The 27,128-nt window shown below is 34.8% G+C and overlaps 1 protein-coding gene across 3 annotated transcripts in view; it reads right to left on the reverse strand.

Annotated features, from left to right (window-relative positions):
* The window catches only part of ATRNL1 (attractin like 1), a 740,683-nt gene that overhangs the window by 234,313 nt on the left and 479,242 nt on the right, over positions 1-27,128 (reverse strand). For all 3 annotated transcript variants that reach the window (XM_043475348.1, XM_043475346.1, XM_043475347.1), the window contains one exon: positions 23,848-23,955. In XM_043475348.1, the coding sequence (XP_043331283.1) occupies positions 23,848-23,955 (108 nt within the window). The remainder of the gene's footprint in view (positions 1-23,847; positions 23,956-27,128) is intronic.

The following is a 27,128-nucleotide window of genomic DNA, read 5'->3' on the forward strand; positions in this document are numbered from 1 at the left end:
GTTCATTTCTCTTTATTTCTCTTACAATTCTAAAACAACATTCATCCACGAGATGTACACGTTACTAAGGTCTAAACCTGATCACAATGAAATGAACCAACTATTCTTCATCAAAAGGAGTGCATGAAAGCCAAAATAACATTTTCAAACGATCAGTTGTAAACATTATTTTGAGTGTGGTAATATTAATTATTATACCAAAGCCTTTGACTACACCAAAACCTTTGACTATGGAACAACAAACTGCGGAAGATTCTTAAAAGAGATGGGAATACCAGACCACCTGACCTGCCTCCTGAGAAATCCATATGCAGGTCAAGAAGCAACAGTTGGAATTGGACATGGAACAACAGACTGGTTTCAAATTGGGAAAGGAGTACGTCAAGGCTGCATATTGCCACCCTGCTTATTTAACTTATAAACAAAGTACATCATGAGAAATGCTGGGCTGGATGAAGCACAAGTTGGAATCAAGATTGCCGGGAGAAATATCAATAACCTCAGATATGCAGATGACACCACCTTTATGGCAGAAAGTGAAGAAGAACTAAAGAGCCTTTTGATGAAAATGAAAGAGAAGAGTGGAAAAGTTGGCTTAAAGCTCAACATTCAGAAAATTAAGATCATGGCATCTGGTCCCATCACTTCATGGCAAATACATGGGGAAACAATGGAAACAGTGACAATTTTTATGGGCTCCAAAATCACTGCAGATGGTGACTGCAGCCATGAAATTAAAAGACACTTGCTCCTTGGAGGAAAAGGTATTACCAACCTAGATAGCAAATTAAAAAGCAGAGCCATTACTTTACCAACAAAGGTCTGTCTAGTCAAAGCTATAGCTTTTCCAGTAGTCATGTATGGATGTGAGAGTTGGACTATAAAGAAAGCTGAGCACTGAAGTATTAATGCTTTTGAACGGTGGTGTTGGAGAAGACTCTTGAGAATCCCTTGGACTGCAAGGAGATCCAACCAGTCCATCCTAAAGGAAATCAGTCCTGAATATTTCATTGGAAGTACTGATGCTGAAACTGAAACTGCAACACTTTGGCCACCTGATGCAAAGAACCAACTCACTGGAAAAGTCCCTGATGCTGGGGAAGATTGAAGGCGGGTGAAGAAGGGGATGACAGAGGATGAGATGGTTGGATGGTATCACCAACACAATGGACATGAGTTTGAGTAGGCTCTGGGAGCTGGTGATTCACAGAGAAGTCTGGTGTGCTGCGGGTCCATGGGGTCTCAAAGAGTCAGACATGACTGAGTGACTGAACTGACTGAATATTAATTACATGTTTAAAGGTGATATTAAATAATAAAGTAGTTTTGCTCAACATTTTTAATGTTTATAAGTCTTTTACTGCTTTTATACTTTTTTACCAAAAGATTAAGAAGCCTAATTTTTATTAATTTTTAAAATTTATATATAAATCTATATGTTCAGACACCACCACAAGGCTGCACACAAAAGAAGCTGAGGAAATGACAATGGTGTATTTCTAGGCACAACTAACAGGATAGAAAGGAAATGAATGAGAAGAAAAATAAGAAGTTTTCCTTATTTTGAGATGCTTGGTTCATTGTTTCCAGTGATAAATGAGGAAAGAAACTAAAACAGAGTAAAAAAAAACCAGATACTAAGTTATTATAATAATGTCGCTGAAATCCACTATGTTCTCATATGTTAAAAGTATAAGATGTGTTCAGCAAAGTTGCTTCAATAATATGGTATTATATTTTAGATTTTTAGACAATATATTAACTAATTGATTAAGAACATCAGTTCTGCATCTGAACTCTGGTTCTTCATGAATGATTTACTGTAATATCTGTAGTTTAAATCAGTTTCATTGTGATTATATTTAAAATCACCATAGACACTAATAAATTGCCATATACATTTTACTGTTACTCTATAGATCTATCTTTTAAATATGCATTATGCAAGCTAAAATATATTTACATTTAATAAATGAACATTCCAAATCTAGATGGAATGCCTATTTCCAGAATTAAGGCTCCTAAGGGAGAAAACAAAATTTCTGCTTGTGGAAGCTAAACATAATGTTGTGTAATCGATTGGTTCACTTAAAGGCATCAGCCATGCTCCCTTTGAAGATAGATTAAGTAAATATGAGAGTAGACAGCACAAACATTATGGGTATTATACAGCATATTGTAGTAAAGACTATCAAAATTGGTCATGCTCTAGAGCAAGCAATATGGATGAAAGTGCTTTATGATAAATGTATTTATAAAGAAATAGAGAGAAACGATTATATTAATTATATAAGTGGTGAATAAACAGTGACACACAGGGTAAATGAAAACCAAAATAGTCTTTAGGCTTTTCCAGAGCAGAAAAGAGCTCCAGACTTAAAAACAGCCAAAAACATCAAGCATCATATAGGTTTATTCATTATATAAAGAAAAATCTCCATTTACACATGCTAGGAAAAATCCAAAGTAACAAGAAGAAACTACAAGCCTAACAGTTTGCAACTGAGAGATAAAAATGATATAGCTGGTCACTAACACTAAGCAAATGATTTCTAGATTAGATGAGCAGGACAGACTTTTGAGCAGGATGGGCTTTTAGCCTTCCTTAATTGTATAAAACAGCACTGAAACTTAAGGATCCACAGAAGTGTGCTTCCACATTGCCAGCTGCCTTAGGGGTAGATTTCTGTGCTAAACCACACCAGGAGAATAATGACCGTACACATTCACTAGCTTGACTCACAAAGCTAGTAGGGAAAGCCACTGCAGAAGTGGCTGGCTACAAACAATAGATTGCTAACAATAGTGGACCTTTTCTCCTCTGATCTTACTTAACCTCACCAGTTATCTTCACTATTCCTTCTCTCCCTATCGCTGTAAAGTAAAAAACAAGGACATGTGTAACACCACACACAAAAAAACTGTACTTCGGTCATATTCATTACACATGCCTTGGTTAAAATCAGTATCCCCTTAATAAGTACTTGGTGATCATCATCCTGGGGCCAGTCTGCAAGAATGAACAGACTTGAATTTGAACCCAAAGCTCATTTCAACAGCAGGTGACATGACACAATACGAAAGGCTTGAAGGTTGTATTTTGTTTCCTTTCTATCTATGATAAGTATGTTCCTTATCAAAGTGAATACCAACTTCTATTGCTCATTAAGGCTGTCATGTTTTCCACAGTCTCATCTGCCTTATAATTGAAATTCTTATTTTAACAGCATTATCTTAATGTTATTGCTAGCTACAGAACATCTTGCGAAGACTGCAACATTAAAGTTAATTTGGCCCTACATCTTTGGGTAATGGACTGTCTGGAATATAACAAACTATGGATACTCATACTTGGACTGAAATATGTCAAGGTTACTTCCCCCATTATTGCAGTTTGTCATAGGTGGCTCTTAAAATGGTTGGTTATAATTTCTCCCATCTGACTAATCTCATGCTGCTTATGGTCTTTTTTGTTAGAGTGGCAAAAATCAGAATTCCTAATAATGCAAAGTTTCTTTTTCTTTCATTCTTAATTAAAACTGGTTATGCACTTCAGCTGAGATTCCCGGTGAGAAGAATTAGATCAGTATTATAAAAAGAATTAAGAAAGTACTCCTAGGATTATAGTCAATGTGTAATTTAAAAATTATAATACTGAAAATAAAAATATGGATCAAATGACCTATATTGTTAACTTAAGTAGCACCTTCCATTAAGCAAAGCTGCAATTATTATAATTTAATGTCTATACAGTACCACCAAAGAAACAATATACACGATATGCTAATAAAGTAAAACAATCTCACTTAATGAGTTTTTATTTCCCATTCAGGTATGATGATTTCCCACAGCTTACTGAATAACACTTGGAATAACATAACTAGCAAATACTTTACACTTTACATATAAATAGGTGTAGCCAGAAGACTGATAAAACCTTAGAGATAAATACTAGAAATTAATTTTTAAAATTTAAACATTTAAAAATAGTTATGTTCAATACTAATAAGATAAATCAAGAGCTCTGAGATTCAATTAAAATTTAATCTTTGATGCCTGGGATTTGCTTCAAAATAACCACCTGTGGAGCTGGGGAAAAACAGGGCAGAGATGAAATATGATTGGCCATGAGCCACCAACTGCTAAAGCTGGGGAATATAACTGATCTATCTCTATCTAGCTTAAATTTTTTTATTATAAAATTTAAAAATTAATCTGTGATATTAATATTTCATTTCTTATTTAATGATGTTATTTCACTAAAGAGGGCCTCATAGGAAGCTGGAAAAATACAGCTGTATCATGAAGATATTTTTCCAAAGTTACATGAAGATATTTTTACGAAGTTACATTTCTGAATTCTTATTTTATTGGAATATATTAGATATCCCCTGTTCCCAGTCTTTTATTTTAGAATATTTCTTAGTTGATGTCTATGCATATTATGTTTGTGGAAAAAATTAATATTTGAAGATATGGATAGCTATAAATGGATAGGCAGGGGCTCCATCTATCTTGAAAAGATGTTTAGGTCTCCTCAAAATCAAATACGACAATGATATACCATCATACACATATCAGAGAAACAAAAGAAAACCCAAAGTCAACAATAACTTTTATACGTTGCCAATGGGAATACAAAATGGTACAGCCACCTTGTTGTCCAGTCACTAAGTCGTGTCCAACTCTTTGTGACCCCATGGAGTGCAGCATTTCAGGCTCTCCTGTCCTCCACTATTTCCCAGAGTTTGTATAAATTCATGTCTATTGAGCTGATGATGCTCTCTAACCATCTCATCTTTCGCCGCCCCCTTTTCCTTTTGCCTTCAATCTTTCCCAGCATCAGTCTTTTCCAATGAATCATCTCTTCACAACAGGTGGCCAAAGTACTGGAGCTTCAGCCACTTTGGGAAATAGCTAAATATAATTTTACCATATGACCCAACAATCTCACTGATAGATATTTCCTCAAGAGAAATGAAAACATATTTCCATATAAAGACCTATGAGTGAGTGAGTGAAAGTCACACAGTCGTGTCTGACTCTTTGCAACCCTAGGACTGTAGATCACCAGTCTCCTCTGTCCATGGAATTGTCCAGGCAACAGAGGCCTCCGGGCATGGAGCGGGTTGCCATGCCTTTTCCAGGGGATCTTCCCTACCCAGGGATTGAACCCAGGTCTCCCGCATTGCAGGCAGAATTTTCACTGTCTGAGTCGCCAGGGAAGACTTATATGAAAGTGTTAATGCCAGTTTTATTTCCAATAGTTCCAGACTGGAAATAATCCAAATGCCCATCACCTGGTGACTGGATAAATAAATTGTGTGCATCCATACAATGGAATGCTCTTCAGTAACAGAATAAACTACTGACACCTATAATGACATGGATGGATCCTGAAAACATTATGCCAAGTGAAAGACGTCAGACGTCAAAGGCTACATACTATGTGCTTCCATTTATTGTCCTCCCAGTAAAGGCAAAATTATAAGGAAATAATCAGATCAGTTGTTGCCAGGGGTTTAGGGCAGAGAGATGGAATTGACCCAGAAGGGAATGAGGGCACTGACTGAGTATGGATGAGGCGCCTCATGTTTATAATATACTTTTCTGTATTTTCCAAAGTTTTTACAATTAGAATGTTTTAATTTTCTAATCAGTGGGATAAACTAACATAAAATTAATAACTGATGTTATAGCATCTATATTACCTTGATAATTCATGAATACATGGAAAAACAGTCCAGTAACATGTCATTAATAAGTCAACCATATATTCTCTCAGTATGTGATAAAAACCGTGCATATGCATTTATACAGGCATTTATGTACTTACACATTTACACTTCATTCACAGTGGGAGACTGGAGGTATTTAGTTAATTAAATGTTATGATGGAAAGAGTGATCTTATGTTAATCTCACTATAATAAAATATCTTTATTACTAATTATACCAAAATTAAACTTTCTTTAACGAACCAAAAGTATTCTGGGATCTCATACTTCAGGTTTATTATCACGTGCGGGAGTTATTATAACGTCTGAGAGTGTGAGGAGCAACAGGACAAATCTGGGAAGAAAGGAAGGAGCAACAGAGGCAGAGGAGAAGGAGATACTGACGTCATTCTCCACAGACAATAGATGGTCTGAAGCACTGATAATACCACAGACACCTGTGTGCTGTCTGCAGCACCTAGTGCATGGCACATTTTCTTGCTACTTTTTCCTCAAATAAACGGAACCATCAAAAGCTGATGTACTTTTAATAAAATGTTCTCTGGGACTTCTTGAAATGTAATTTATATAAGGTAAAATTATTCTATTTCAAGAATGTACTGCCTAAAATTTCCCCAAAACATACACACAGAGGTCATAATGCATCATTTCAAAGAGAGATTCAAGGGTCACATATACCATATATACTTCAAAAATTCACACAGTTTTGAAAGTGAATGTTCTAACAAGAAGTCATAAGCAAAAAACTCATGTAAGGTATGTGTGAGGGCAGTGGACAGGCATATGAGAAATCTCTGTACTTGCTTCTTAATTTTGCTGTCGACATAAAGCTGCTCTAAAAAAGTAAAATATGTTTAAAAAGTACATAGGCTTAATAAGACTCAGTAATTACTCATTTGGAGTACATAACTCATTTATACTTGCTTTCCCCCTGTATGAAGATACATGTGTGCATGCGGACAACATGGTGTTTATATAACATTTTCCAATTTGTTCACCAAAAGACTTTGTTCACTCAAAATCACCATCTTCTCTAAAGAAAGCTTTTTTTCTGCTTTTATTTTGTTTATTTTTTAAATTCTGGGACATTGTGTGTTTGTGTGTTAGAGTATATTAAAGTGAGGTATGGAAGTTGTAATATTTGATGACTAGAACACATATCGGGCTTCCCCAGCGGCTCAGCAGTGAAGAATCTACCCCCAGTGCACAAAAGGCAGGAGACCTGGGTTCGATCCCTGAGTTGGGAAGACCCCTTCAAGAAGGAAATGGCAACCTATTCCAGTATTCGTGCCTGGGAAATGCTATGGACAGAGGAGCCTGGTGGGCTGCAGTCTATAGGGTCGCAAAAGAGTTGGACACAACTGAGAGACTGAACAATAATAACTCTATCTCTTGAGCATCCATATTGTCAGCCACAGACCTTTGCATTCCCTACTACACTCCTTGTCCACTCCCCTCAGCAATTTTAAAAGAGGCTCTCATACCAGCATCTCCCATTAACTTGATTATCTGTATTCAGCTCTCCAGTGTCTAACCCTGAGTCAACCCTACAAGGTGTTATCCTCACTTCTGATTCCACCTTTAAGACTGATGCTAAAACTCTTGCTAAGTTTCTTTGGGTTTTCTTTGCTGCTTAGCAATCCTTTTGTCACCTTAAGATAATGCTTTTCATTCACTTCTTCTTTTATTTAAGCATTCTATTTTTTTTTTCTTTTCAGAGTAGAAGAATTAGTTGAATTCTACTACCAGATAGGCAAATTCTTCTAGGACAAGTGAACAGCAGAGACAAAGATAGAGGCAAGGGACACTGAGCAGGGATCTGGTTATTGGCGTAAGAAGACACAGTAAGAATAAACAACGGACTGCAGGATACAGTACATTATGCAGAGGAATTTATGTAGGAGATGAGAATCCAACGGGGAATTTTGAGAAGGGTGATATGAATATTTGCACCCTACGAAGAAGACTTTCGTAGCAATGAGACAAAAAGTCTGGAAGAGGGAAGTAGGTTAATGGAGGGCGACCAGGAAGGAGGGTGACAGAACAGGATAAGGAGAAAGATCTTGAGGCTTGAAACTTGAAAATCAGTAGTGGGGATGAAGTGATGAATTTAAGATATGTTTACACTGAAGAACTGACAGAGCTCAATGACTGATAGAAAACAGAGACCAGATTAGGAGGAGGAATATTGGATAACTCCTGGTTTTTGCTCTTAACCAATTATCATAGCCTTTCAAACAAGTGTTATTCTTAAGGCTCAACCTTACACCCCCAGCTCACTCTAAGCAGGGGACCTTACTTCTAAAAGTACGATTAAAAAATATGGTCATCCAAGGTAAACTATCAGATGGAACTGCTCAAAGTTAATTAATTCATCTTTACTCATCATTTGCTTATCCTGCCTTATCTTTACAAAATTAATCCTTACACCCGTCTGCTTGATTCTCTTTCTGCTTTCCCTTCTCCTCGACCCTAACAAGTATTATGTCTATTTCAAAATTTTTCTCCCAGAGTAACTTTCTCTTGAAACCACCAGTTTCTTAACTGTCTCATTTCCTTCCTTCCTTACAACATTATAGATGTCAAAACTGTAGTCTATCTTGCTGTATCCACGTTCTCATCTTCAATCCAGTTCTGACGGTCTGTTTCTGCCCTTCAATAGAAACTACTTTCACAAAATTCATTACACAGAAACTTACATTACCATAGGTAAAATAGATAGCCAACAGGAACTTGCTATATGACTCAGGGGCTCTGTGTCAACTTAGAAGGGTGGGATGGGGAGGGAGATGGGAGGGAGGTTCATAAGGGACAGGACATATGTATACCTATCACTGATTCAGGTTGAGGTTTCACAGAAAACAACAAAATTCTGTAAAGCAATTATCCTTCAATTAAAAAAATAAATTTATAAAAAAAGGAAAAGGTGAAAAAAAAAAGTCATCAAGGACTACACAGTTACCAAATTCCATCTCTCTGTAGTTCTCAGCTTCACTGACTGATTATGAAATGGAGGCATTTTTTATCACTTAATCCTTTTTGGCATGGCTTCTTTTTCTTAACTCTAATGGTCCAAAACTTTTCAATTTGATTCCTTCCCAGTCTGTCATTTAAGACTTTCTTTCCTTCTGTATGCCTCTAATATTTTAATTGTAACAATTTCCCGAGATTCTGTCTTTGATTCTCTTTTCTCAAGTCCATGACTTCCAGTATGTATGAGGAACTCCCAGGATTTTGTCCTTCCGTCTCTTTGCCCTAGACATGCTCAAATTACCGCACAATTGCATTCATCTCACATGCTAGTAAAGTAATGCTCAAAATTCTCCAAGTCAGGCTTCAGCAATACATGAACCATGAACTTCCAGATGTTCAAGCTGGTTTTAGAAAAGGCAGAGGAACCAGAGATGAAATTGCCAACATCCGCTGGATCATCGAAAAAGCAAGAGAGTTCCAGGAAAACATCTACTCTGCTTTATTGACTATGCCAAAGCCTTTGACTATGTGGATCACAATAAACTCTGGAAAATTCTGAAAGAGATGGAAATACCAGACCACCTGACCTGCCTCTTGAGAAACCTGTATGCAGGTCAGGAAGCAACAGTTAGACCTGGACATGAACAACAGAATGGTTCCAAATCGGGAAAGGACTACATCAAGGCTGTATATTGTCACCCTGCTTATTTAATTAATATGCTGAGTACATCATGAGAAACACTGGGCTGGATGAAGCACAAGCTGGAATCAAGATTGCCGGGAGAAATATCAATAACCTCAGATATGCAGATGACACCACCCTTATGGCAGAAAGCAAAGAACTAAAGAGCCTCTTGATGAAAGTGAAAGAGCAGAGTGAAAAAGTTGGCTTAAAACTCAACATTCAGAAAACTAAGATCATGGCATCTGGTCCCATCTCTTCATGGGAAATAGATGGGGAAACAATGGAAACAGTGGCTGACTTTATTTTTAGGAGCTCCAAAATCACTGCAGATGGTGATTGCAGCCATGAAATTAAAAGACGCTTACTCCTTGGAAGGAAACTTATGACCAACCTAGACAGCATATTAAAAGGCAGAGACATTACTTTGTCAACAAAGGTCCACCTAGTCAAAGCTATGGTTTTTCCAGTGGTCATGTATGGATGTGAGAGTTGGACTATAAAGAAAGCTGAGCGCTGAAGAATTGATGCTTTTGAACTGTGGCGTTGGAGAAGGCTCTTGAGAGTCCCTTGGACTGCAAGGAGATCCAACCAGTCCATCCTGAAGGAGATCAGTCCTGGGTGTTCATTGGAAGGGCTGGTGTTGAAGTTGAAACTCCAATACTTTGGCCACCTGTTGCGAGGAGCTGACTCATTTGAAAAGACCCTGATGCTGGGAAAGGTTGAGGGCAGAAGCAGAAGAGGACGACAGAGGATGAGATGGTTGGATGGCATCACCAACTCAATGGACATGAGATTGGGTAAACTCTGGGAGTTGGTGATGGACAGGGAGACCTGGCGTGTTGCGGTTCATGGGGTCACAAAAGTCAGACACAACTGAGTGACTGAACTAAAATATTTCTATATTTAATCAGCTATTCAGTTCTATAAATTCTACCTCTTCATAGCTTTCAATATGTTTGCTCCCTTACATTTTGATAGACACTAGTTAAGGGCTTAACTTGTCAACTTGTTTCTCCATCTCAATTACTCCTCAAAACAATTAATGCTATAGAATGCTGCCAAGGATAAACTTTCTAAAATCAATCACAAAATTCTGCTCAGAAAAACTTCTGTGTGATCTTTAGTATCTTGTTAAAACTGACTTCCATAATATGTTCCAAGATCTTCTATCTTGAACCCTACAATTTTTTCCTCATTCAGCTAATTCTACAACACTCTTTTCTGTCTCTTGTCTTTCACTCATATTGTTCTCTCAGCTTCACAGGTCCCTTTACTCTTCCATCATCCTAGTTCTACTCCTTCCTCTACCTACTGACATCTCATGTATCTTTAAAAGCCAAGAACAACTACTATAATTTTTCATGAAACATTCAACAACACCCTGATGTCCTTTTAGCATTCATCACTTTGCATATACATATATATACATATGATATACATGTATGGTATTTTATGTCTTATACACTGATGGGAAATCTTTCCCATCAATGTATAAATTCCTAGAAGGTTGAGAAAGTATCTTTTCTATATTCATCTGTACTGATTTACATATAGCAAGTTTAGTAAATATTCGCTGAATCAATTTATTATACTATAGAATTTCTACAATTGACTTTCCATTATGAGATATGGAAAAATAAATTTAGGTATTGCTTTTGTTTCCTAAAATGTGCTGGAGAAAATCCTAAGTAATAATGACCCCTTCTCCATGAAAAATTGCATACAAACTACTTATCTGATAGTCTTCTCTATTTTTATATTTCATCAATGGTTAATCCAGTGCCTTTTTCTGTGAACCAAAAATTAAAAGAGGCCTAAAATAAATATGAACAAAATTATAAAGTATAAATATGAATCAAAGTCTCTGCTATGAAAGGGTAAAACTGTAATCCTTGATTAAAATGGAAATGTATATTAAGATTTAAGGTAAATTTTCAGATTTCATACCCTAAATTTTGACCTGGGTGCTATTTTATTTTCTAAGAAAGAAAAGTATGAGAACATATGAAACTGTTTGCTTAGCTAAAGTATAACATTATTGGTTTCTTAGAGTTCTACATATAAAATATCTAGCACTACACTTCCAATATCTGGGATTATACTTTATAAGATTTCTATTTGATTTAACAGCATTTTACAGAATTTTTTCAGTCAGTTATTCCACTGAGGATATGAACTTGATCAGATTATCTACTAATGCATGTAATGGAAAGAAGGAAGAAATACAGGTTAAATTAGTAAGTGATTTTACATGAAAGATAAGCAAAAAGTATATTAAACAGAGGTATAAATTTAGTGTAATAACATCTGCTATAGGGAATTATAGCCTAATAAAATATTTAAGCAGGTAATCTGTTTAATAAAAATCAGAAAACAAATGCTGCACACTATCAGGTATATAACAAATGCTTCAAGACAATCTAAAATGTTAGAAAAACAAGATAAAAAGATACCTAGCTTTATGTTACTATTACTGAGTAATATGTATTAATTGACATTATAATTGGTTTTATGTTAATATATTAAATATCATTATTTTAGCATATATACAAGGAATGAGTGTTGGAAACATTTGACATTATTCAAAGATACCCATGAATACTGTGTGTTCTTGGTTGCAGCAAATTTAATCTGGCCATAATTTTTTTTGGATGGGTCCAATATACTGTCTGTTTTATCTGAGAGTAGGTGAAAGATAGGGATGTTGGAAATTTAATCTTTTTTGTCAGAGCTGGAACACTGTCCTCAAGAATTGCTAAACTGTATTTATGATTTCCCAATAAATGATACTGTAGCCTACTTTACATAGCCACTTTTTATTTGCAAAACTGCAACCATGATATGACAGTATCCTTAAGTAATGTATTATTCTGCTGAATGACAGCCAATATGGATATAGGCAGTCAGGGTTATAAGCCTTTTGTATTTGTAAATGTTTCTGTTTATCATATCAAACACTGTGAGGTGAAACTGGGCTTGTTTTTTTGTTGTTGTTTATCCTCATCTTTATATTCTTCTCTATCATAGTTTATATTCGTTTTAAGTGATTTAAGGCAAGATAATCTCAATGTTTTAACAGCACAATGAAAACTTCCATTTATAAAATTTTAATTTTGAAAGTGCATAAAAATATAAACATATATCCTTAGCTTTGAACTCAGTGAATTCTGAATGATGCTAGCAGTATTTTACTTACAAGTACAGTTAATTGTTAATCTAGAGCATTTATAAAGCTATGCATTAAAAATATAAACAGATGACTTTACTCAGGCCTAAACATATTATGACTTCTGATTATATTAATTTAGGGGCAAGCAGATTTCAGTAATTTAAGTATTGTATTATATTCATCCCATGTTAATGGGTTCTATCCTTATCATGTTAATTCTGAAGACTCAGTCATCTTTAATTCTTATCTCATGCTTCGTTCAATCATGAAATCCATTATAATTCTGTTATAATTCCAAATCTTACAAATTCTAAAATTTTTTTTGGAAAATATTTTCTGCTAAATGGTCGTGGTGAAGCCTGACAATTTTAAAAGAAAGACAACGAAAATTCTAAATGCAACTAGGGAAACCTGTTACTTCAAGTACTGTTTGTAATGCTTTGTACTGTTTTATATTAATCCTTTTTCTATAGTGTTGGCAATTGATGCCCATGGGATATCAAGTTAATAAAATATTTAGTATACTTTGCTTTACCTGAGTATATATTCAAAGATCTTTATTTTGAAAAATGAGAGCTGTAACTGAGGAATACCTAAATGGACATGGGCAATAGTAGGAAATAAAAAAAAAAAAGTACAGGAAAGTACAAAAGCATTACTACCAGTTACTTCCTTACTTCAAGATCAAAGATGTGCATATAAAAATCTATTTTTTCTAAATAATTTTCTTAAAATGAGAAAGTCTTCTAAAGCATTTGTTATGAAGAATGTGAGAAGATGTGACCTTAGCAGTTTCTTTCTCTCTACTACTAATTGAAAATCATCTTCTTTGAGGCAAACAGCCCCTGTAGCCTATGAGTATTTGTATGCAAATAGGGCTTGGGTCCTGTGACAATTCTAATTGAGGGAACTCCTGTTGAATAGCTACCCTCTTTGAACTGGGAAAGTGTATAGAAACCAGCATCAAGACCCAGGGCAGGGATATTACAGAGACTTGGTCTACAGAGCTCTGTAAACACCAAGAAGGTCAATATAATCCCTGACAGAGCATCCTAGGACTCTCTGGGCCCCAAGAGGCTAAGAAAAAGTGTAATATGTGTTCTGAGTCTTTCTTGTTCTTATTAGGGAGTTAAAAAAGATCAGTAGGAAGTTGGTGGCTTGACTGTTTCTATACCACTAATCCATTTACAAGTAGGGAGACCCTCCCTACCCTATTGCCTGTTATCCCCTCAGAGGTAGTCAATACTGGAATCTCAGTAGTGAAAATGAATATAATTAAGCTAATGCCAAGAGAACAGCAATCCAAAGAGAAGCGAACCTGCACCCAGGGAAACTGAGCTATTGAAGACAAAGCTATTAATAATATTTAAGCTATTAATAATATTTAAGGCTATTAATAATATTTGGTTACAAAATAACCAAATTCTAAGCATTGTAGTTAGGGAATGCTCCAAGCTGCTGCTGATGGTAAGTCGCTTCAGCTGTGTCCAACTCTTCACGACCCCATGGACTGCAGCCTATCAGGCTCCTCCATCCATGGGATTTTCCAGGCAAGAGTACTGGAGTGGGTTGCCATTGCCTTCTCCGGAGTGCTCCAAGACAAATGGCTAAAACTGGAAAGGGGAGCAGGGAGCGGCAAGCAAACATAAAAGCAGAGCTTCCCTGAGGATAAAAGCTGATATAAGTAATTTACAAGATAAGAAAGCTGAGTTTGAGATCCCTGTGCCATGAGAGAGACCCTGGAAGAAATGGTTGGAGGAAAGCATTCTTTATTTAGGCCTCCAGGAAACCACAGATTAAGATCAAACAAATAAGAGTTTACAAGGATCATCAAACTCACAAGGAAATAAGCTACAGTAAATGAGAGCCCATGGAAAGAAACTGATAGATTTAGATTTCCAAGGATTTCAGATATTAAAATGATCTTTTAAAATATCTACTTAATAAATGATCTATTTAATAAAATGATTTCAGATATTTAAATATTTTTATTATGTTTGGAATGAAATGTGAGGCAATAAAAACTAGCAAGCAAGAAGAGACTTTTGAAAAGTGCTAAGTGGATTTGAAGAAAAACCAAATTGAACTTTTAAAAATGAAAAAAAAAAAAGTCTGTATAAGATATACAGTGGCTAGGGTAGAGAGCAGTTTATATACTACTGAACAAGAATTAGTGAGCTGTAACAAGGCTCTGAAGAAACAAGCCAGAAGAAATACAGAGAGAGGAGATGGAAAACACTAGTCTGAGAGATTAAGAGATTCTGAAGGTAGAATGAGATGATCTGATATCCAACTAATCAGTATCTCAGGAGAATAGAGAAAATGAAGGAGAGAAAAACTCAAAGGGATAACTGAGAAATTTTAGAAGTAAACAGAAATAAATTTTAAAAGGTCTGAATCCTTAGATCTAGAAAGCACAAAATAAGCCAAAGAGGATAAATACAAATAAATTTATGCTTAGGAAAATCACCATAAAACTGCAGAACACCAAAGACAAAGGGATTTTAAAAACCATTGGTAAAAAAAAAAGCTAGATTAGCTCTAAAAGGATGACAACTATACTATCAGAAGATTTCTCAGTTGCAACAATAGAAGCCAAAAGCCAGAAAAATTTTCATGTAAGCAAAGTGTTTGAGTAAGGCACTCCTACTGCAAAGTAACTAGATGCTTGATAATGTGTATTTCCAAAACATTTTTTAGATTGTAAGCAATGGTGATGCTCTAAGGCCTTACCTGAAACTAAAAAGGGGGACAGTGGGCAGCAAGCTAAGAGTTTATCATCAGAAGACATATGCTAAAAGAATTTTAAAGAAAAATAATAGGCAGATGGAAACATTTCAGAGGGAAGCTCTGAATGCAAAGAACAGTGAGCAAAGAAAATGGTGACTATATAGGAAAATTTGAATAAATATTGATCATGTAAAACAGCAACAATGATAACAATGTTTAATTTCAGGGGTGACAAAACTCACAAAACTACAAATAAGATAATTTTGATACATAAGATGAAAACAAGGTTTAAATTGTTTGAGGACATTTCATTTATATTAGGGAAGAGCTCATTATATTCAGACTGAAACTATGCCTGCTAAAATTTTAAGAGTAATGGCCAAAAGAGGAGAAAGAGTGTGTAATGTGCATATTAGGGGAGGAGAAAAGGAAATAATTATTTTAAAAAATCTTCAATTCAAGAGAAGGCCATCAAAGAAGCAAAGATCATTTAAAAAGTTAGGATAAATATAAAGCAAGAGTAATATCTGAAAATATTACTAAACCAGTTTGATTAGTAGAAAAAAATAGAGAAAATATAATATTTTAATAGCAATATCCAGAAGGGAAATATTTGTAACAAAAAATTACAAACATTTAATAAGAGATTTAAGCAAAAGAGTTCCAACAGAAGGATGAAGAAAGATACTGAATAAGTTAAGAAACATTTTCAAATTTTCTGTAATAAAAAATTTCTTAAGTAAACCAATTACTATCAGTAGATGACATTAAACAGAAGAGGACATGGGAATAACAGGTAATAAAATGAGCTAGGAGAAATACAAGTGGTTAAAAACAATATGAAAACATTTGATTTTACTATTAATACTAATAAGAAGTCTGATGGAGAATATAACATTTCACATATCAAATTACCAAAATTGTTTTAAAATTGCTTTTAAAATAATTTTTGACAAAAATGTAGGAAAACAGGAATTCTCATTCCTTGTTAAAGGTAGTTTGAAAAAGGACATTTCTGGAAAGTAAGTGAGCAATATATCAAGATGCATAAAAGGTCACAATTTTTGACCTAGCAGTTTATCTTTTTGCAGATTAGGATCAAGAGTTATGTACAAACATTAACTATAAGCCCTATTTATAATAGTGTGAAATTAGAATCAAGCTATTTAAAAATAAAAGAGTCATATAAATTATGTTATACTACAGAACAACTGACAGGACATTTTAAAATCAAACTCAGAAGTACAAATTTTTCTTATTATAATGAGAAAAACAGGATGCAAAATCACATATAGACTATACTTTGAATTTTGTAAACATACATATATGCAAAAGGAAAATGTTGGAAAGATATAAAAGTTTCAGCAATGGATACTTATGGGTGAAATATTTTAATTTTGATTATTTCTGCATTTTTTTCTACAAAGAGTATTTATTATTTTTATAATCAGAACACTAAGAATAAGTTTTAATAAAATAATTAAAATATGAAGTACTGCAAGACAGCTGTACAATCTGAAAAAAATCAGAGACCCAGGAAATGCTCAAGCCAGCCATTGGAACTACTGCCCGTGAAGATGCCAGACCAGGAATGAAATGCTCGAGAGGCCACTGGCTGCGCCCATCAGCAGAGAACTGGGTTCATGCTGCTCTGGGAGCAAAGCCAGCAATGCTCTTAACATGAGAGACGCTCACTGTGTCTGGCCTTGATTTAAACAATGTGTCTGTCACCTTTTTTCTTATGTAGTGTAATAGGTTGAACTGTCTCCATTACTCATAAGCACCAGGAATCAAAGAATACTACAAAATATTAGGTAACTCTGCTCATAAACAGCCTTACAACAAAAAGTACTCCAAAGACACGTTGGGGCCTAAAATGTATTCTCAATTTGAACTAAAATCAGCATATTTGAGAATGCTGTGAAAGAGAAATTCCAGGGCCAATCTGAGATTCAAACTCTGTTCCTGCTCTGTTGTTGTGGCTTAGTTGCTAAGTTGTATCTGGCTTTTGTGCCATCCCATTCTCTACTGGTGACTAAATTGTGATCTTGACCAAAGATCTTAAGCTCACAGAGTCCCCGTTTCTTCAATAAGAAACAGAAGAAACAAAATCTGCTTTGTATTTTGTAAGACTGACATAAGGCTCAAATGAGATTGAGATAGTGTATGTAAATAAGTTTTGAAAAACAGTATCTTAAACTCAATTTAAACATTTTACTTGTTCTCATGACCTAGGAAGCTCAGGTTTAAGTTCCTTACTTTGACATATAATCTTTACCTGTATTGTTTGGAAAGCACTCTCTAGTGTAATGCTTGGTGAACACCTAAGTACTAACCTTGTAGAATAAAACCCAATGGTCACCTACATTTTCAAAAATTAATATGTGGATAAATTAATCATGATGGGTAGAAACGTTAACAGGGCAGTCCAGAATATGTATAATATGTATAAGAGTTTCTGTTCCCTAATACAGAAATGATAATTGAAAATGTTTATTTTGAATAACTGGCAAAATTTTAAGCTCCAATATGCAGTCAATACAAGGGTCTAAAACTTAAGGGAAAAACTTAATATTTTACATTTTTGCTTTGTTGTTGCTTTTAATTTTCCCTTGTTAAAAAGAGCCATGCATACTGTAATAGAAAGGAAAACACAGACATGCAACAAGAATAACCCATATATGCCACCCACCTATACAACATTTATTATTAAGAATTTATTAGACCAGACTTTTTTCAGTGTTTACAAAAATTAGATCACAATTTATACACCATTTTGTAAAATATAATAAACTAACTAACAAATGCTTTACTTTTGGCCATTAAAATGGTTTCTAGTTTTTCAGTATTAGAGGTAGGAAGCAAAAAATAACTGGATAAAATAATTCAAAGTAAAAATAGAAACAAAGAATAATATCCCAGCAAAAACTGTCAGTGACATTGGAGGACTCATCTAAGTTTATAAAACTTCCAACTCCTGCCCTCCTTCCTTCCTAACACTACTTTCCCCACAAAAAACCATGAACAAGGAAAGTACATTTTTAACATCAAACTAAAGGACTATCAATTAACTTGTTTGTGATCAAACTGTATACTTTTCATGTGACACCAGATCTAGGAAGCCTAGTCAACCTAAGTCACTTAATGGCCTCCAGTTCTTTTACCTCAGTTTCTCGTGGTTTCTGTCATTATCGAGGAAAAGCATGAATTTTGTTGTTTGAGAGGGTATACTGAGAGACTGTGACTATTCCTCTTAATAAATACAACAGCATCAGAAGGTCTTAGATCTGCCAGTTAAGGAGAGAAAATCCTGTCTTCTTTTCTGTTTGGATCTTACACACACAAAGTCTCTAGAAAGACTTTCAAAATGAGAACACATCATGACTTAAAAACAAAGTCCAGAATCAGACACTTCACTGCTAACATCCTGGTCTCGCCACCATTACCTCTTGCCTGGATTCCCACAGAAGCTTTGTGACAAGCTTCTCTCCCTCTATACTTGCCCCTCATAGGAGAAACTTCGGGTTGATTTCCAGCCTCTAAGTTACCATGTCAGTTTTCTGCTAATTTCCAAAGCCAAAGCCTTCATTTCTTTGTCTGAGGGCTTTCTCTGACTTCCTGCGAAACGGCCCTCAACCAGTGATTGGAGGGAGTTGAGGAATAAACACTCAGCTCAGTTGCCCTGCTGTCCGTAGGGTGACATGCATTTTACCCTGACTCTCAGAGTGTCTCCACAGAAATCAAGCCCTAGTTTACCACAGTGATATTAGCTTTTCTCCATTCCCTCTCTCATGGCTCCATTTCCCTACCAGCATATTCTTCAAATGAACCACCTGTCTTGATGTCTGCTTGTCAGGAAACCATCTGATGATATCACACGTCAAACTATTCTCAACCCCAAAGGCAGAATGATCTTTTAGAAACAGATTATGTCAGTCAGTCCTGCAACTGACTCTCCTCTTCGCTTAGGATTGAATGTCAAAGTTTTTACAAGAGGTCTACAAGACCTTACATCTTCTGCCTCGTCCTGTATGTGCCCCTGCCCCAATCCTGCTATTTCATGCACTTGCCCGGCACACCCACCTTAGCACCTCTGCGCTAGCCAGTCTCTTTGCTGGGAATACTCTCCCTTGAGAATCTACCACCTGGTTAAGTCCTTTACCTCTTTCAAGCCTTGTTCAATTCTCACCTCCTCAATGAGGTCACCCTGACCACCACCAGATTCAATATGCACGCTCTCCCCCACCTCCACAAAGCTCTCTCCAAACCTTATCCTGTTTTATTTTTTTCCTGTTCCATGGCACTTACCACCTCCTAACATATTAAATAACCTATTTTCCCTGTTAGAATATGAACTCCACGAAGACAGGGCTCTTTGTTGTGTTCCCTGATGCTTCTAAAGTGATAAGAGGAGTGCTTGACATACATGCGGCATGCCATAAACATCTGTTAAGCAATTACTATAAATTATCATGCTATTCCTTAGTGGAAGAAAATTGATAAATATACACTATATGGGTCACAAGGTCATCAAAAAATAACCCTATTTTTTTTTACAATAAATTTAAAACCAACTGACAAATTGAGTTTATAAATTTATATATATATACAAATTTATATTCTAAGTGTATTTATTAAATTTTAATAAGTTCTTAATTTTTCACTATAATTTAGAAAAATATAATGATTCAAACTTGCTTACAGATAATTTAAGGGGTGATTATTCACACCATAATCTTTTTTTCACTCACAAAGAGTTTTTACACTTAGGGTTTACTACACACATTTCCTATGAAGACTGAATATTCTTCATCCATTAAAAAACATAACCAACTCACACAAACTTTTAGGAACACGTCTACTTCATAGAATAGGACATTTTGGTGTACAGAACCATTACTACAGATGCATCAAGTATAAGCAATTCTATATTATACCTATGTTCTCCCCCTGACAATATAGATGTGGAACTCAGAGTGGCACATGAGAATCCTATTTAAATTGAAAGAAATCTATTTCTTAAATTACCACATTATGAAGACTCAATGAATATTTACAAAATAGTAATAGCCAGCTAACCTATGGCTTTGGGTTGAATTTAATCTCTGAATTTTAAGAAAAACCCAGCAAAGGAATTTTAAAATTACTTTTATTTTCTAGGTTTAAATAAAGTCCTTAATGTTATTTCAGAATAGGCCTAAGCTTCATATTTTGCTGTGTAAGCAAATCAAGGCCACATCATACCAGGTTATGTATATAAAAAGAGATTTGGAGTGGATCTAGAGTACTGTGACAATGCAAAGTAAATCTCACATACAACATACAAATGTATATGTATACACATATACGTGTATATACAGCAGATAGATAACTTCCACTTAGTAGTAATTACAAAATGCAAAGGAAAAAACAAAATATGATTTTAAACCTTATGCTTCCACTTCTATTATTTTCCAAAGAATATTAAATTAGCAGTTAGAAGCCATTATTTATTTCTGATATTAAATTCATATAAGAAAACAATTTAAGCTCTAAAAATTACTGAAGGACAATATTTTCAACTTAAAAAAATTAAGTTGTCAATTTACTTGAGATCAGAAATATATGGATATAGGGAATTTTAAATATCAGAAATCATACTTGTTTATCAAGATGAAGAAAATCTGATATTGAATTTAGAATCCTAAATTTATTTGAAGCATGAATAAAGGTACTCAATTAACAAAGCTACCACCTTAATAAGGTGCATGTTAAGATACTGTAAATTCTCCCAAATTGATTTACAGATTTTATACAATCCCTATTAAAGTACTAGTGAGCTTCTTTGCAGAAATTGACAAACTAATCCTAAAATTCCTGTCAAAATTCAAAGAACCCAGAAAAGCCAAACAATGTTCAAAATGAATAAAGCTGGAGGACTCATATTTTCTAATTCTAAAACTTACTACAAAACTATAGTAATCAAAATAGAATTGTACTGTCATATGATAGATCTATAGATTAATGGAATGGTATTGAGAAGATAAAAATAAATTCTCACACTTACGGTCAATTGATTTGAAACAGGAGTCCCAAGATCATTCAGTGGAGATAGAAAGTCTTTTCGACAAGTAGTAAAAAATTACCATATTACCCAGAAATTCAACTCTTATTTACATATTCCAATGAAAGGGAAACAAAATTTGTAGACAAATATTCACAGTAGCATTTTTCAAAATATTCAAAAAGCAGAAACAGCACAGATGTTCATCAACTCACGAGTGCAAAAACCAACTGTGCTATATCAATAATGTGTGTGTGCATGCTCAGTCGCTTAGTCGTGTCCAACTCTTTGTGACCCCATGGACTGTAGCAAGCCAGGATCTTCTGTCCCTGGAATGTTCCAGGCAAGAATACTGGAGTGGGTTGCCATTTCCCACTCCAGGGCATCTTCCTGACCCGTGGTTGAACCCATATCTCTTCATTGGCAAGCATATTCTTTATCATTGAGCCACCTGAGACACCCCTCTTATATCAATAATATCAAATATTACTTGGCAATATAAAGAAATTAAATATTCATCCACAATGTGGAATGAAACTTGAAAACATTAAGGCTAAGTAAAAGAAGCTAGTCATGAAAGACCACATACTGTATGACTCCATTCATATGAAATGGAATGAAAATATACTAGGGGAAACTCATATAAGGACAAAAACTAGATTAGGGCTTGTCTACAGTTGAGAATGAGGCTTGGGGAAAAAGAGAGGGGGTAAGAAGGGAGTTTCTTTAGGGGAAGATGAAAACGTTCTATAATTGATTTTTGGTGATGGTTACACGATTCTGAATATACTAAAAACCCGAAATTTCACAGTTTAAATGGGTAAATTTTATGGCATATGAACTACAATTTAATAAAGCCATTTACAAAAAGCCAACAAAACTACACATTGGTAAGAGAACCAGATCTCCAGAAAACTTCCTAAATGGGAGTAGGTAGGTAAGTTTTATTCTTCTGTGACACTCTGAATTTAAATTTTAGAAAACAAAAGAAATAGAGACATACCAGTTATTCATATAACTAGTAATAACAAAAGGATACAGAGAAGTCAGAAATAAATGAATAAAAGGACTACCAAGTAAATAAGAGCAAAAAGAAAGTAGCGGTAGAAGTTTTTAAACTCTACAAAATAAATTATTTATTATGTATATTTATTACATTTGTTCCTTAAGTTTATGAGTGTTTTATCTCAACTTACATCTGTATCATTTACATTTGTTTTTCTCTTGTGAGTTGAGTTTTAACAGTATTCAAGAATGCTTTAAATAGATGAGGAGAAAAAGAAGTTAGATTCAGATTGTTAAGAGTTTTCAATTTGTTAAAAGTTCTGTACTAAAGTTATTTGAAATTAAAGGTCAGAATGAAATTAGAGCACTTACTGCAAAGTTAGAAATTAGAGCACTTCTCCCTAAGCAATAGAAGATATACCCACACATTATCTAATGTTCTAAGCTTCTGTGACAGCCTGTGATCTAAAGTAGTAAAAAATCAAGGACACAAAAGCTAAAAAAAAAAAATTTACTTAGAGAAATATCTCTAAACACTGGTCCTTTGTATCACATCATAAGGTCTGATTTAGTTCTATTTTTTTCAGAATAACCAAAAATTTTATGGACAAATCAATTAGATTTGTGCCTAGGTATTTGGAGGAGTCTATTTTTATATCCCTTGCTTTCCTCAAAGAAAAGCAAAGTCTAAATATAGCAACATGAAGTCAGTCACATAAGGTCACTTTTTAAAAGGTGAATAAAATATTTCAACTGTAAGGTATTTCTAAATCTTCCTGTTTAAACATCTTACCATGTATAACACAAAAAACTTGGAAATTAAGCCTAGAATAAAATTACCATGCCTCAGAATGCTGTCATGAGTTGTTAATTATAATCTGTGGATTTTTACTGTTTGGGAACCCCCATTATTTTCAGAAACCATGTCATGCACTATTTCAAGATCCAAATACCACATTTACTCACACATAATCATTTCTCTTTCATGATACTCCATTTCCCCATTTGCAATATAATCCTGTACTAATATAGCCATAAAATAAAAATATTCACTATATTCTACAAACTTCAACATTCAAAAAGTGAAACTATGTAATTAAAATGCAACTCATCTCCACCCACCTTTTACAGTCAACTTTGTTAATAAATATAGATGTGACTTGTTAACTGAGGGGTGTTGGGCACTCCCAGGACTAAATACAGATGCTTTGTTTCTACCATCGTACCTGTATCTTAAATTCCTTCAGTTCCTATCTGTCAGGGAAAGGGTGCCAGGTGAGCAGTCTGTCACTCTTGCCTAGACTAACAGATTCTCCAGTGGCGTTTGTTACAGCTCATGTCATACTATTAAAACCATGTGCCTTGAAAATGGCATAACATATGTAGCTGAATCTTGTCAACTCTAAATAATCAGACTCTGTTTGGCTTCACAAGCAGATGCAGATTAGAGAAGTAATATAAATATGCAAATCACAGCGGTCCCCTTTGCCCACCACTGTTCCTACCTCTAATGCCCCTCGCAGAAAGTCTGTGTGTTCAGCTCCCACTTCCAGCGCTACATCAACAGACGCAAAGGGTCGGCTGGCCATCTGCTGTCGTTCTCGAAGCAGTTGCTGGGGGGTTAAAAAGCACTCGTTTTAAGACAGGTTTTAGGACACGTTAAATTCAACAATATCTAGTCCTGTTTGGAAAAACTGGCATCTAAAATTTAGAGGTTGTAATACACATATTCATATCTAGATCATTAAAAAGGAAAATTCTTTTCTCCTCATGGCCTGGGTTATATTTCCTTATAGGCTTTAAATGTTTGATGCCTCCTGACTGCCATCTCATAGGCCTAGTGAAAAGCACTTTGAAAACTTCAGGTGAGAGGTAGTACTTAAGTAAAAACTGCTATTATGATGACAGGTATGCCAAGTCTTTCCACTCAAAATAACTCATGCCTTTGTCTTAGCTGAAAGCAAACAGCAGTACAAATGATTGAGAAAAGAGAATGAAAATTTGTCAAAATGCATTAATAGCCAAGACCCAGTCTTGTAAGTCATCAAGATCCCCCCTGTCAATTGCTATAGCACCAGCAGGAATTTTTATTGTCAATGTTTTTAACTTTATTCAAAGCCATGGTGTTTATTATTTAAATGAAGATGATTAGTAGGTTACAAAAACGTGTGCCAGGACTTCTAAAACACTCTCAGATATTTGTTTCTTCTCTTTGCGTCTCTTCTTGGCTTTGCCCAAACAAAAACCAATACACCAGCAAGTCCCAACCAAGTACCCAGCTAATTTATATTTCTGTCTCCTCTTGTAATTATAATATTCATTAAGTCATGATAAGAAAAAATTGATGACCAGTACTAGATATTGCAAATCTTGCCCTCCTCATTCGACATTGCTAATAAAATTATTATTAAATATTAAAAGTAGATGAGCAATGCAATTAAACACTCTTTCAAATGAGAAGAAAATCATATCACTGAAGAAAGACAAAATCCTTGCACACAATGAATGGCTTCATTGTTCACAGAGATTTCTAAAGATTCACTGGCAGTAACTTAAAACATTAACAACTGGTCTTTGAATGTAAATGTACAGAGCACTGTGATGCATCATTCATAAAGTTCCCTTTCTCATGATGAAGGAACAAAAACCAACAACTGATGGAACTTGATTATTTAATATTTTTATTTTAACACTTGTGACACTGCAGTGACAGTGTTCATGTAATGAGCATCTCAAACATAATTTAAGGCCTTGCTTTTATTATTGAAGAGAGAACATTCACTTGCAAATATGACAGAAATAATGCAACTATTACCTAGCTAGAGTTCAAGGTCTTAAATTGTATGTATTTTTAGAAGAAGATACATAATGAAGACATATTAAAAACATATTCAGAGTAAAAAGCAAATGTGATCTAAATCACCCAAATTATTCACTTTACTATAAACTCAGACTTGCACTATTAAAAATACAGCTGCTGGCCAAGAGAATCTTATTTGTGTCTCTTTCGATAGGAGTGGCCAATTGATTTGAATACTGTGTGTATGCAAAATGCAAACATAATGTTACTCCAAATACCTATGGCTGCTAAGTGTAGAAGACAACACACTCTTTTTATACGGTAAAACATAAATGCACACACAGATATACACACAGGAATACACAAACTGCCTCTGTTACAGTTAATATAATAATTCTCATGAGAAAACTATAAATTCTAGTTTGGATTAATGCAATTTTCTGACATCTGTATTAAAGTTTCTTCAGTTTTACTAGTTTCCCTTAGCTTATAAATGGCATCTCTTATACCTGATTCTTTAAAAAAATAAACAATTTCTGTGTCTTCACCTTGCCTTTTTGCTACATCTAAAAGTAAAAGCTCTATAAAATATACTTAATGAGAATCCCACAGATTGTAATGTAAATCTATGATTACTCTAAATTCACTATCTTTAACAAAGAATAGATTTCTCTGAAAAATAATGTATTATTGTGACCACCTCCTAAGAAAAACTAGTGATTGATAGTTTTATTCATTTAAAAACGTGGACTAGTAGGACAAAAAGGTATTTTAAAAGATTCCAGTTTGTCTTCTGGGCATTGAGTTTTCATCAGTCTTTAAGAACTGAATGTTATTACAGTACTGTTTGCAAAGAGGAAAGACTGTTCTTGCCCAGGACCATAACACTGAAGTTTGTAAAACAAGATACGGTGAAATGAAAATAATTAGAGCACAAGACAGTGTAGAGTAAAGGTTACAAACAGGGAATTAGCCAAATTAATTCACTCTGGGCCACCTAACAGAGGATGAGTTCGAGGACTTTGACTAGGGCACCAAGTTTCTGACTTTGGGAAACCTAATCCAATGGTTCTGACCAGGGAAACAGAGGGAGTAAAAAATTTTATCCTAAAACACTCTTGCTTTGATAGGATGGCCCTAAAACAATAATATGGAACAAAGTGGGATTCGTCACGCTACTAAATTCCTGGCTCTCAGCCGTGTCCTTAACAATTGTCCTTTCTTTCGCCAGTTAACATCTATAGGCATTACTTCTTGAATTTTGCCCCTTCTGTGTCAGAACAAAAGAGACATAAACAATTCAAAGTTTATTCTTACAACTCAAATTTCCTGGAAATTTAATGATGATATTGACAGGCAATTTAGTTAGACTCTCGAGTTAGAAGAATCTGTGTTTGAATACCTGGTTTTCTACTTAGTAGCTGTCTAAGGTACTATTTAGACCTCTCTGAATTATTTAGACCTCTGTAAACCTCACACTTTCTCATAGCAAAATTGGGCTATCAATAGTGTCTACATCTACAACTAGCCCTGAGAGAACTTGTTTTGATTCCCAGTTTCTCCACCCATTACCTATTGCACCATCATATTACATAGGCCTTTCTAAGGCTTATTCTCTCTATTAAACAGGAAGAGGAATACTAGTAGAAGTTTTGCTAATACTTAATGCATTTGCACTGCTCAACATAGAATCTGGCACATTGTGAGAACTCAGTAACAGTTCATTGGTACAATTATTATGTTAAAATTTCAAGCCCTAATTTTGTCTTTAAAGATGGCACTCTAATTACCACAAGCCCGTTTTCTTCGGCACTAGTGACACATTTTGCTCTATTAGTCTCCCTTTTAACAAATGCTGCAAATTTATGAGACAGTTGGAAAATGTCATGATTGTGGTAAAAATGAATTTAATTTGGAACCGCTTCCTGCCATTTGTGACTAAGAATGATAAAAACTCAACCTAAAAATTGCGAGGAAATAGAGTAC

Source organism: Cervus canadensis, chromosome 8 (genome assembly GCF_019320065.1).
Source record: "Cervus canadensis isolate Bull #8, Minnesota chromosome 8, ASM1932006v1, whole genome shotgun sequence".
Taxonomy (NCBI): domain Eukaryota; kingdom Metazoa; phylum Chordata; class Mammalia; order Artiodactyla; family Cervidae; genus Cervus; species Cervus canadensis.